Source organism: Oncorhynchus mykiss, chromosome 7 (genome assembly GCF_013265735.2).
Source record: "Oncorhynchus mykiss isolate Arlee chromosome 7, USDA_OmykA_1.1, whole genome shotgun sequence".
NCBI lineage: Eukaryota > Metazoa > Chordata > Actinopteri > Salmoniformes > Salmonidae > Oncorhynchus > Oncorhynchus mykiss.
In genome coordinates this window covers 941369-954961 of record NC_048571.1, presented here as the reverse complement: position 1 = coordinate 954961, position 13593 = coordinate 941369, and the positions used below count along the sequence as shown (strand labels likewise).

The following is a 13593-nucleotide window of genomic DNA, read 5'->3' as shown; positions in this document are numbered from 1 at the left end:
CTTGTGAAGATGCTGGAGGAAAAGTATCTATTTCCACAGTAAAACGAGTCCTATATCGACATAACCTGAAAGGTCGCTCAGCAAGGAAGAAGCCACTGCTCCAAAACCTACATAAAAAAGACAACTTCACATGGGGACAAAAATCGTACTTTTTGGAGAAATGTCCTCTGGTCTGATGAAACAAAAATAGAACTGTTTGGAGGAAAAAGGGGGAGGCTTGCAAGCCGAAGAAGATCACCCCAACCATGAAGCACGGGGGTGGCAGCATCATGTTGTGGGGGTGCTTTGCTGTGGGACGGACTGTTGCACTTCACAAAATAGATGGCATCATGAGGCAGGAAAGTTATGTGGATATATTGAAGCAACATCTCCAGACATCAGTCAGTTAAAGCTTGGTCGCAAATGGGTCTTCCAAATGGACAATGACCCCAAGCATACTTCCAAAGTTGTGGCAAAATGGCTTAAGGACAACAAAGTCAAGGTATTGGAGTGGCCATCACAAAGCCCTGACCTCAATCCTATAGAAAATGTGTGGCCAGAACTGAAAAAGTGTGTGTGAGCAAGGAGGCCTTACAAACCTGACTAAGTTACACCAGCTCCGTCAGGAGGAATGGGCCACAATTCACCCAACTTGTGGAAGGCTACCCGAAACATTTGACCCAGGTTAAACAATTTAAAGGCAATGCTACCAAATACTAATTGAGTGTATGTAAACTTCTGACCCACTGAGAATGCGATGAAATAAATAAAAGCTGAAATAAATCATTCTCTCTACTATTATTCTGACATTTCACATTCTTAAAATAAAGTGGTGATCCTAACTGACCTAAAAACAGGGAATTTTTACTAGGATTGAATGTCAAGAATTGTGAAAATCTGAGTTAGAATGTATTTGGCTGAAGGTGTGTGTAAACTTCCCACTTCAACTGTATTCGTAGCTACATCCATTGTAACAAGAAATAGATGACAGTGGTCATGTTAACTTGACTGATTGGTGACTCTGCTACAGTTGGCTCCATAGTTCAATGGTTGTGAGTTCTAATCCCAACTGGGGAAGATAGATGTTTTTCTTCAAATCCTTTATTTCCTATATTCATCCCGTGACCACACACACACACTTCTAATTCTGAAAAGTGAAAGCATACCTGTGAGAGGGGTCGCTCTGGTAGTAGTTGCAGGTTTTCATACAGTACCCAAGACCAGTGTGTGTTAATTTGACCATTGGAAAAAAGAGATACTGTGTAAATACTGCAATGTGGTTTGGATTGAGTTGAGCCCCTTCATTTACAAGGTGATGACTGCCCTTTCCTCCCAACACAATACCGCAGTAAATATGAGTCCACATTTCAACTACCCCCCCCCCCAATAAGGGATTCGAACTTACACTGCAAGTGGCAATAGATGTCAGGAAGTCAGCACATAACAACTGTGAGCTAACTTTCCAGAGCCGTATTTGTTCGCGATGCACATCATTTTATTATCAGAGCGTGTCAGTGGACTTCTGGTCAGGGAGAGAGTGTTGGGATCAGGTACAACTACATTAACCCACCCCCAAAATGAATATTTATGAGCAAGTCCCCCCCCAGTGAGAGAGTGTTGGGATCAGGTACAACTACATTAACCCACCCCCAAAATGAATATTTATGAGCAAGTCCCCCCCAGTGAGAGAGTGTTGGGATCAGATACAACTACATTTACCCACCCCCAAAATGAATATTTATGAGCAAGTCCCCCCCAGTGAGAGAGTGTTGGGATCAGATACAACAACATTTACCCACCCCCAAAATGAATATTTATGAGCAAGTCCCCCCCAGTGAGAGAGTGTTGGGATCAGGTACAACTACATTTACCCACCCCCAAAATTAATATTTATGAGCAAGTCCCCCCCAGTGAGAGAGTGTTGGGATCAGGTACAACTACATTAACCCACCCCCAAAATGAATATTTATGAGCAAGTCCCCCCCCAGTGAGAGAGTGTTGGGATCAGATACAACTACATTTACCCACCCCCAAAATGAATATTTATGAGCAAGTCCCCCCCAGTGAGAGAGTGTTGGGATCAGGTACAACTACATTAACCCACCCCCAAAATGAATATTTATGAGCAAGTCCCCCCCAGTGAGAGAGTGTTGGGATCAGATACAACTACATTAACCCACCCCCAAAATGAATATTTATGAGCAAGTCCCCCCCAGTGAGAGAGTGTTGGGATCAGGTACAACTACATTAACCCACCCCCAAAATTAATATTTATGAGCAAGTCCCCCCCAGTGAGAGAGTGTTGGGATTAGGTACAACTACATTAACCCACCCCCAAAATGAATATTTATGAGCAAGTCCCCCCCCAGTGAGAGAGTGTTGGGATCAGATACAACTACATTTACCCACCCCCAAAATGAATATTTATGAGCAAGTCCCCCCCCCATCCACAACTTCTCACCTGAATGCATTGTTTTCTTAACAATGTCAAGGGGTTGGACAAAGGCTGAAATTGGGGTTGAGACATATCCTTTAAAAAAGGCAAACGTAACTCCACCTAAGAGAGTAGCGTTTTACTATAACCAGGTTTCTAAACTCTGATACACAAGTGTTTCATTACGTTGAAATGAGAGGCGCTAGCCTGGTCCCAGACGTCCTGGCAAAATGGCACAAACAGATCTGAGACCAGGCTGGTGAGGAAGAACATTACACATGATTAGTGACATGTAGCTAAGTGATATATACAGTATTCATCATATTTAACAGGACAATCCTCTTTTCAGAGGCTGAAGGCACTAAAACAGGTCCACGGCGTCCATCTTGTTTTTCAGTTTTTTTCAGAGGAAAATTCCTAGAACGAGCGAATCCCAGAAGCCAATACTGGAGAGTGTAGCCTACTAGTACCACAGGAAGACCAAAACATCAGACCAAAACAACAAGGACAGACTGGGGAACGGTCCATCTAGTCTACTAGTATCCTGTTCATTCCTTTGTCCCAGAATTCCTTCAACCGGACTTCGAAGCCAATCCCTGGCGAGCGAGGTCAGAGGTGGGAGGGCAGAGGTTAGAGGTCGTAGGTTAGATCCTACTCCAGTTGGACCAGAAGGTCTCCCTCTCCAACCGTCTCTCCTGCTTTACAGTGGACACTCTTCACCTGGGAGGGAAGAACAGAAAGGTCTGTTGTCATAGAAACTAGCCGTCTGACTGCCGTCTGACTGTGGTGATGTGTAGAGGAAAGTAATTCAGTGTGTGTGTGGTAATGTAGTAGAGTGTGGTAATGTAGTAGTGTAGGTTAGTGTAATGGGGGGGTGTGGTAATGTGTTGTAGTGTGTGGTAATGTAGTAGTGTAGGTTAGTGTAATGGGGGGGTGTGGTAATGTGTTGTAGTGTGTGGTAATGTAGTAGTGTAGGTTAGTGTAATGGGGGTGTGGTAATGTGTTGTAGTGTGTGGTAATGTAGTAGTGTAGGTTAGTGTAATGGGGGGGTGTGGTAATGTGTTGTAGTGTGTGGTAATGTAGTAGTGTAGGTTAGTGTAATGGGGGGGTGTGGTAATGTGTTGTAGTGTGTGGTAATGTAGTAGTGTAGGTTAGTGTAATGGGGGGGTGTGGTAATGTGTTGTAGTGTGTGGTAATGTAGTAGTGTAGGTTAGTGTAATGGGGGGGTGTGGTAATGTGTTGTAGTGTGTGGTAATGTAGTAGTGTAGGTTAGTGTAATGGGGGTGTGGTAATGTGTTGTAGAGTAGGTTAGTGTAGGTTAGTGTAATGGGGGTGTGGTAATGTGTTGTAGTGTAGGTTAGTGTAATGGGGGGGTGTGGTAATGTAGTAGTGTAGGTTAGTGTAATGGGGGGGTGGTAATGTGTTGTAGTGTAGGTTAGTGTAATGGGGGTGTGTGGTAATGTGTTGTAGTGTAGGTTAGTGTAATGGGGGGTGGTAATGTAGTAGTGTAGGTTAGTGTAATGGGGGTGTGTGGTAATGTGTTGTAGTGTAGGTTAGTGTAATGGGGGTGTGTGGTAATGTGTTGTAGTGTAGCTTAGTGTAATGGGGGTGTGGTAATGTGTTGTAGTGTAGCTTAGTGTAATGGGGGTGTGGTAATGTGTTGTAGTGTAGGTTAGTGTAATGGGGGTGTGTGGTAATGTGTTGTAGTGTAGGTTAGTGTAATGGGGGGGGTGTGGTAATGTGTTGTAGTGTAGGTTAGTGTAATGGGGGGGGGGTGGTAATGTGTTGTAGTGTGTGGTAATGTAGTAGTGTAGGTTAGTGTAATGGGGGTGTGTGGTAATGTGTTGTAGTGTAGGTTAGTGTAATGGGGGTGTGTGGTAATGTGTTGTAGTGTAGGTTAGTGTAATGGGGGGGTGTGGTAATGTAGTAGTGTAGGTTAGTGTAATGGGGGTGTGTGGTAATGTGTTGTAGTGTAGGTTAGTGTAATGGGGGTGTGTGGTAATGTGTTGTAGTGTAGGTTAGTGTAATGGGGGGGTGTGGTAATGTGTTGTAGTGTAGGTTAGTGTAATGGGGGTGTGTGGTAATGTAGTGTAGGTTAGTGTAATGGGGGTGTGTGGTAATGTGTTGTAGTGTAGGTTAGTGTAGGTTAGTGTAATGGGGGGGTGTGGTAATGTGTTGTAGTGTAGGTTGGTGTAATGGGGGGGGTGGTAATGTGTTGTAGTGTAGGTTAGTATAATGGGGGGGTGTGGTAATGTGTTGTAGTGTAGGTTAGTGTAATGGGGGGGTGTGGTAATGTGTTGTAGTGTAGGTTGGTGTAATGGGGGGGGGGGGTAATGTGTTGTAGTGTAGGTTAGTGTAATGGGGGGGGGGGGGGTAATGTGTTGTAGTGTAGGTTAGTATAATGGGGGGGTGTGGTAATGTGTTGTAGTGTAGGTTGGTGTAATGGGGGGGAGGTGTAATGGGGAGGGGTGGTAATGTGTTGTAGTGTAGGTTAGTGTAATGGGGGGGGGAGGTGGTCATGTGTTGTAGTGTAGGTTAGTGTAATGGGGGTGTGGTAATGTGTTGTAGTGTAGGTTAGTGTAATGGGGGGGGGAGGTGGTCATGTGTTGTAGTGTAGGTTAGTGTAATGGGGGTGTGGTAATGTGTTGTAGTGTAGGTTAGTGTAATGGGGGGGTGTGGTAATGTGTTGTAGTGTAGGTTAGTGTAATGGGGGGGTGTGGTAATGTGTTGTAGTGTAGGTTGGTGTAATGGGGGGGAGGGTGTCCATTGGCCTGACCTTGGCAGCTTTAGCAGCAATCAAGCTGTTCTGCATCTTCATGGCCTCGATCACACAGATCTCCTGGCCTTCAGCCACCTGGGGAACAACAATACATCATTACTACATACAATGATGTAGCGTCTATAGCATGACTCACTCCACACAGACAGACAGATGCATTGACTCACTCCACACAGACAGACAGACAGATGCATTGACTCACTCCACACAGACAGACAGACAGATGCATTAACTGGCGCCAGACGCCACATGCAATATTGATAAACCAGCATTCCATCTCCATCATTGAGTGCTGATTTACAAGGTTAAATCATTGATGGATGAGGAGGTGAAACTAATATCCAGCAACAACATGTATGTAACAACTAATGTCCAGCAACATGTATGTAACATGTAACAACTAATATCCAGAAAAATGTGTGTAACATGTAACAACTAATATCCAGCAACATGTATGTAACAACTAATATCCAGCAACAACATGTATGTAACATGTAACAACTAATATCCAGTAACAACATGTATGTAACAACTAATGTCCAGCAACATGTATGTAACATGTAACAACTAATATCCAGCAACATGTGTGTAACATGTAACAACTAATATCCAGCAACATGTATGTAACAACTAATATCCAGCAACAACATGTATGTAACATGTAACAACTAATATCCAGCAACAACATGTATGTAACATGTAACAACTAATATCCAGCAACATGTATGTAACATGTAACAACTAATATCCAGCAACAACATGTATGTAACATGTAACAACTAATATCCAGCAACATGTATGTAACATGTAACAACTAATATCCAGCAACATGTATGTAACAACTAATATCCAGCAACAACATGTATGTAACATGTAACAACTAATATCCAGCAACATGTATGTAACATGTAACAACTAATATCCAGCAACAACGTGTATGTAACATGTAACTAATATCCAGCAACATGTGTGTAACATGTAACAACTAATATCCAGCAACATGTATGTAACATGTGACAACTAATATCCAGCAACATGTATGTAACAACTAATATCCAGCAACAACATGTATGTAACATGTAACAACTAATATCCAGCAACAACATGTATGTAACATGTAACAACTAATATCCAGCAACATGTATGTAACATGTAACAACTAATATCCAGCAACAACATGTATGTAACATGTAACAACTAATATCCAGCAACAACATGCATGTAACAACTAATATCCAGCAACAACATGTATGTAACATGTAACAACTAATATCCAGCAACAACATGCATGTAACAACTAATATCCAGCAACAACATGTATGTAACAACTAATGTCCAGCAGCAACATGTATGTAACATGTAACATGTCCTCCACATCATCTCCAGGCTTGACAGACACCACAAAGTCACCACAGATCCAGGCATGACGCTACCGCTCTGTTCAGGATGCTCTGTTCAGGATGCTCTACGTACCAGGCATGACGCTACCGCTCTGTTCAGGATGTACTAGTGTCTCGGATCTATGTGGATTCTATGTAACATGTACGTTCTTACCACGTCTCCAGGTTTGACAGACACGGCGACCACGGAGCCAGGCATCGGAGAACGCAGGATGCTGCTGGTGTCTTCTGGAACCTTCTCAGGCATGTGAGCGCTCAGTGTGGATACCAGCTGACTGAGAACACGCACCTTAAACTGAACACACAAGAGACAGAGGTCGGGGGTCAATTCACAGTTATCAATTCATTACATATACAAGTCCACAAAGTAGGCCCATGTTGTAAAACTAATGAAAGAAAAATAAAGATGAACACACTCCACATTCATTATTCTGAAACTCCTATTGTGTTGATGCTGTTCTCCTTGGGTCCACCGGGTGGCAGCACCCAACATCATTCGTGTCAGTCTATATCCCTGTCCCTGGCTTAGTGAATCAATACTACTGCTACTACTGCATTACTGCTACTACTGCATTACCGTCAGTGGGTTCATTCATCAGGCTATTTCATGCCAATCCTTTAATTAGCTCATGAGGCTAATTTATGTCTTACACATAGCTAGCACTGAGTGGCTGGTTTCTCCCTCGTTAAGAGTTGAAACTTCACGAAGCAGCAGGCCTAATAAATATAACAGCCAACAGTCGCTTGGCGCCGGGCAACGAGGTGAGACCGGAGAGTGGTAGGGAGGAGGGAGGGAGGGAGAGGTACAATACATATTTGCTGGTAGATATCTGTTGTGTGGTGCGATTCAATGAGCAGCTGGATACTGAAGTTTGATAACAGCTTGATAACAAAATACCTTCCTAACTCAGTCCTTTTATACAGAACAAAAATATAAACACAACATGTAAAGTGTTGGTCCCATGTTTCATACGCTGAAATAAAATATCCCAGAACTGTTGCCAGAGTGTTCATTTCTCTACCATAAGCCGCCTCCAACATCATTTTGGAGAATTTGGCAGTACATTCTACATTTTTTTACTTTTGAGTAATTTAGCAGATGGTCTTATCAGAGCGACTTACAGTGAGTGCATACATTTCCATATTCTCCGTGGGAATTGAACCCACAACCCTGGCGTTGCAAGCGTCATGCTCTACCAAATGAGCCACACGGGACACAGCAGTACGTCCAACCTGCCTCACAATCGCAGACCATGTGTAACCACGCCAGCCCAGGACCTCCACATCCGGCTTCTTCACCTGCGAGATCATCGGAGACCAGCCACCCGGACAGCTGATGAAAATGTGGGTTTTGCACAACCAAAGAATTTCTGCTCAAACTGTCAGAAACCGTCTCAGGGAAGCTCATCTGTGTGCTCGCCATCCTCACCAGGGTCTTGGCCTGACTGCAGTTTGGCGTCGTCACCGACTTCAGTGGGTAAAACGCTCACCTTCGATGACCACTGGCATGCTGGATGAATCCCGGTTTCAATTGTACCGGGCAGACGGCAGACCGGATGGCGTTGTGTGGGTGAGCAGTTTGCTGAACATTGTGAACAGTGTGCTCCATGGTGGCGGTGGGGTTATGGTACGGGCAGGTTTAAGCTACGGACAAAAAACACAATTGCAATTGCAACACAATGCAACACAATTGCATTTTATTGATGGCAATTTGAATGATACTGTGAGGAGGTCCTGAGGCCCATTGTCTTCCATTCATCCGCCACCATCACCTCACGTTTCAGCATGATAATGCAAACTCCGTGTCGCAAGGATCCGTACACAATTCCTGGAAGCTGAAAATGTCCCAGCATTGTCCTGGTTTATCACTGGTCTAGGCTAGGGGGGGCATTGCCCTGGCTTAACACTGGTTTAGGCTGGGGGGGGGCATTGTCCTGGTTTATCACTGGTCTAGACTAGGTGTAGCATTGTCCTGGCTTAACACTGGTCTAGGCTAGGTGGAGCATTGTCCTGGTTGACTTGGTAGGTCCCAGTCACACTACTAGTAGCCGGTCCCAGTCACACTACTAGTAGCCGGTCCCAGTCACACTACTAGTAGCCGGTCCCAGTCACACTACTAGTAGCCGGTCCCAGTCACACTACTAGTAGCCGGTCCCAGTCACACTACTAGTAGCCGGTCCCAGTCACACTACTAGTAGCCGGTCCCAGTCACACTACTAGTAGCCGGTCCCAGTCACACTACTAGTAGCGGGTCCCAGTCACACTACTAGTAGCGGGTCCCAGTCACACTACTAGTAGCTGGTCCCAGTCACACTACTAGTAGCCAGTCCCAGTCACTGACCTGTATATGAAGGTCACAGTACAATAACATTAGGAAGCCACCCACCATGTTAATGACCTCATGCATCCTTGTTTGTTTACCTTCCTCACCCCCTGGAACCCTGCCCTCATAAGACTGTATTTAGCAGAGACACACACACACACACACACACACACACACACACACACACACACACACACACACACACACACACACAATACTCTTCACAACACCATCAAAGTGACTAAAATAACCCCTGGCCGGGGTACCCCCAAAGGACACCCCCAAACAAACAGCCATTGATTCCCAAGGCCGACAATCCCTTGTTGGAAAACCAGGAGTGGGGAGGGAAAACCAAGCTGGACTCGTAAATCAGGGCAGGAATCCGGAGCGTCAGGAGTGTGGGGAATGGGAGCGTTGGGATGGCCTGGGGAAATGAAGGCTTCGACAGGATTTCTTTCCAGGAAACAACAGTAACTAACAGCCCTCATATTGCCCCCGTTGACTGTCACCCCAGTTCAGATACAGGTCAACCAACCAGGTTAACTAGGTGTTGATCTGTAACCAGCCTGGTAACTAGGTGTTGTTCTGTAACCAGCCTGGTAACTAGGTGTTGTTCTGTAACCAACCGTACTAAAGGTCTATTCAACTCCAGCCTGGTAACTAGGTGTTGTTCTGTAACCAGCCTGGTAACTAGGTGTTGTTCTGTAACCAGCCATACTAAAGGTCTATTCAACTCCAGCCTGGTAACTAGGTGTTGTTCTGTAACCAGCCTGGTAACTAGGTGTTGTTCTGTAACCAGCCTGGTAACTAGGTGTTGTTCTGTAACCAGCCTGGTAACTAGGTGTTGTTCTGTAACCAGCCTGGTAACTAGGTGTTGTTCTGTAACCAGCCGTACTAAAGGTCTATTCAACTCCAGCCTGGTAACTAGGTGTTGGTCTGTAACCAGCCTGGTAACTAGGTGTTGGTCTGTAACCAGCCTGGTAACTAGGTGTTGTTCTGTAACCAGCCATACTAAAGGTATATTCAACTCCAGCCTGGTAACTAGGTGTTGGTCTGTAACCAGCCTGGTAACTAGGTGTTGTTCTGTAACCAGCCTGGTAACTAGGTGTTGTTCTGTAACCAGCCTGGTAACTAGGTGTTGTTCTGTAACCAGCCGTACTAAAGGTCTATTCAACACCAGCCTGGTAACTAGGTGTTGGTCTGTAACCAGCCTGGTAACTAGGTGTTGGTCTGTAACCAGCCTGGTAACTAGGTGTTGGTCTGTAACCAGCCTGGTAACTAGGTGTAGTTCTGTAACCAGCCATACTAAAGGTATATTCAACTCCAGCCTGGTAACTAGGTGTTGTTCTGTAACCAGCCTGGTAACTAGGTGTTGGTCTGTAACCAGCCTGGTAACTAGGTGTTGGTCTGTAACCAGCCTGGTAACTAGGTGTTGTTCTGGTAACCAGGTGTTGTCCTGTAACCAGCCTGGTAACTAGGTGTTGTTCTGTAACCAGCCTGGTAACTAGGTGTTGTTCTGTAACCAGCCTGGTAACTAGGTGTTGTTCTGTAACCAGCCTGGTAACTAGGTGTTGTTCTGAAACCACCCGTACTAAAAGGCCTATTCAACTCCAGCCTGGTAACTAGGCGTTGTTCTGTAACCAGCCTGGTAACTAGGTGTTGTTCTGGTAACCAGGTGTTGTTCTGTAACCAGCCTGGTAACTAGGCGTTGTTCTGAAACCAGCCTGGTAACTAGGCGTTGTTCTGAAACCAGCCTGGTAACTAGGTGTTGGTCTGTAACCAGCCTGGTAACTAGGTGTTGTTCTGGTAACCAGGTGTTGTTCTGTAACCAGCCTGGTAACTAGGTGTTGGTCTGTAACCAGCCTGGCAAGTAGGCGTTGTTCTGAAACCAGCCTGGTAACTAGGTGTTGTTCTGTAACCAGCCTGGTAACTAGGTGTTGTTCTGAAACCAGCCGTACTAAAGGTCTATTCAACTCCAGGCCTGGAGGGCAACAGGAGACCTACGTCTGGTTTCTTTTCCAGATGGTTATTAATGTTATTGAACCCTGTACTACTGAGGGACTCCATGTCCCCAGCTAGACTAGAACATACCCAGGATGAGCTAGACTAGAACATACCCAGGATGAGCTAGACTAGAACATACCCAGGATGAGCTAGACTAGAACATACCCAGGATGAGCTAGACTAGAACATACCCAGGATGAGCTAGACTAGAACATACCCAGGATGAGCTAGACTAGAACATACCCAGGATGAGCTAGACTAGAACATACCCAGGATGAGCTAGACTAGAACATACCCAGGATGAGCTAGACTAGAACATACCCAGGATGAGCTGGACTAGAACATACCCAGGATGAGCTGGACTAGAACATACCCAGGATGAGCTGGACTAGAACATACCCAGGATGAGCTAGACTAGAACATACCCAGGATGAGCTGGACTAGAACATACCCAGGATGAGCTGGACTAGAACATACCCAGGATGAGCTGGACTAGAACATACCCAGGATGAGCTAGACTAGAACATACCCAGGATGAGCTAGACTAGAACATACCCAGGATGAGCTAGACTGGAACATACCCAGGAGGAGTGAGAGCTAAGGGATACAGGGGGACACAGTGGTCTTCTATGTCCTCAGGAGAGGAAGCCTGGAAGCAGCTCAGCAGGGGTGTCTCCTCCTCTCCAACACAAATACAGAATCCTCCAGCTGACGCAGCAGTGGACAGGACAGAGGTACTTACTGAGCCACTCATCAACCTCCTCCCAACCCCCCCCATGCCCGATCAGACCCCCACGGCCCAGCCCCAGGTCCCTAAAGGAGGAAAGGGAAGTGATGTCGCCCCGTGACAAGTTCCTGTGGAGCCCACCCCCCCAGGGTGTGAGCAGCACAGAGCCGTTTATAGCTGGCTCCTTTCAAAGCCTCTGATACATAACGGATGGTCTTCTCTTCCTGACATTCTGTGTAGTGCGGGGGTCTGGGGGGTATTGGGGGGTCTGGGACTAGGCTGGATGGGGATGTGTAGGCGGGGAACTGACGACGACTTGGATCGACAGATAAGAGGAACGTCACTAAATGTGTGTACATACACGAAAAACATACACACGACCACTAAGACACAAGATTCATACATTCACCAGAATGAATGACTCACCTGTGTGCCCAGGTACTGTAGAGTGATGTCTCCTCCTGCGTCTCTAGACAGACACTGTAGAACCCTGGGGGTTCTGTTGATGGTGACAGGCAGCAGGGCTGAGGCCAGGTTCCACTCTCCACTAACCTCCACCGTAACTCCATCCACCTCCACCTGCCAGGGGGGCCAGAGGGTCATTTCATTACTACACTCTACTTATTATTCTGATACAAGACATTTGCTTCCCATGTGGAGAGACTGCAGTTTGATATGCTGGAAGAGACAGTCTGCAGCCTGACAGCAGGAGGAGCAGCTATGTTGAACCACTTGGGAAAATAACAGCATCAGATAGTACTGTTGGGCAGAGGAGACACCCAGTATCCACTACTAGAGGACAGGGGAGAGACCCAGTATCCACTACTAGAGGACAGGGGAGACACCCAGTATCCACTACTAGAGGACCAGGGAGACACCCAGTATCCACTACTAGAGGATAGGACCAGGGAAAGACCCAGTATCCACTACTAGAGGACCAGGGAGAGACCCAGTATCCACTACTAGAGGACCAGGGAGAGACCCAGTATCCACTACTAGAGGACCAGGGAGAGACCCAGTATCCACTACTAGAGGACCAGGGAGAGACCCAGTATCCACTACTAGAGGAGAGGACCAGGGAAAGACCCAGTATCCACTACCAGAGGACCAGGGAAAGACCCAGTATCCACTACTAGAGGAGAGGACCAGGGAAAGACCCAGTATCCACTACTAGAGGAGAGGACCAGGGACAGACCCAGTATCCACTACTAGAGGAGAGGACCAGGGACAGACCCAGTATCCACTACTAGAGGAGAGGACCAGGGACAGACCCAGTATCCACTACTAGAGGAGAGGACCAGGGAGAGACCCAGTATCCACTACTAGAGGACCAGGGAAAGACCCAGTATCCACTACTAGAGGACCAGGGAGAGACCCAGTATCCACTACTAGAGGACCAGGGAAAGACCCAGTATCCACTACTAGAGGACCAGGGAGAGACCCAGTATCCACTACTAGAGGAGAGGACCAGGGAAAGACCCAGTATCCACTACTAGAGGACCAGGGAGAGACCCAGTATCCACTACTAGAGGACCAGGGAGAGACCCAGTATCCACTACTAGAGGACCAGGGAGAGACCCAGTATCCACTACTAGAGGACCAGGGAGAGACCCAGTATCCACTACTAGAGGACCAGGGAGAGACCCAGTATCCACTACTAGAGGACCAGGGAAAGACCCAGTATCCACTACTTGAGTACCAGGGAAAGACCCAGTATCCACTACTAGAGGAGAGGACCAGGGACAGACCCAGTATCCACTACTAGAGGAGAGGACCAGGGACAGATCCAGAATCCACTACTAGAGGACCAGGGAGAGACCCAGTATCCACTACTAGAGGACCAGGGAGAGACCCAGTATCCACTACTAGAGGACCAGGGAGAGACCCAGTATCCACTACTAGAGGACCAGGGAGAGACCCAGTATCCACTACTAGAGGACCAGGGAG

At 46.5% G+C, this 13593-nt stretch overlaps 1 protein-coding gene across 1 annotated transcript in view; it reads right to left on the bottom strand.

Moving 5' to 3' along the window:
* Positions 1 to 2537: 2537 nt before the first annotated feature.
* The window catches only part of LOC110495360 (propionyl-CoA carboxylase subunit alpha), a 50331-nt gene continuing 39275 nt past the window's right edge, over positions 2538 to 13593 (bottom strand). The window contains exons 18-21 of the mRNA XM_036981971.1: positions 12073 to 12225; positions 6747 to 6887; positions 5190 to 5267; positions 2538 to 3133 (exon numbers count right to left, since the gene is read on the bottom strand). Of these exons, the coding sequence (XP_036837866.1) occupies positions 3065 to 3133; positions 5190 to 5267; positions 6747 to 6887; positions 12073 to 12225 (441 nt within the window). The 3' untranslated portion in view covers positions 2538 to 3064. The remainder of the gene's footprint in view (positions 3134 to 5189; positions 5268 to 6746; positions 6888 to 12072; positions 12226 to 13593) is intronic.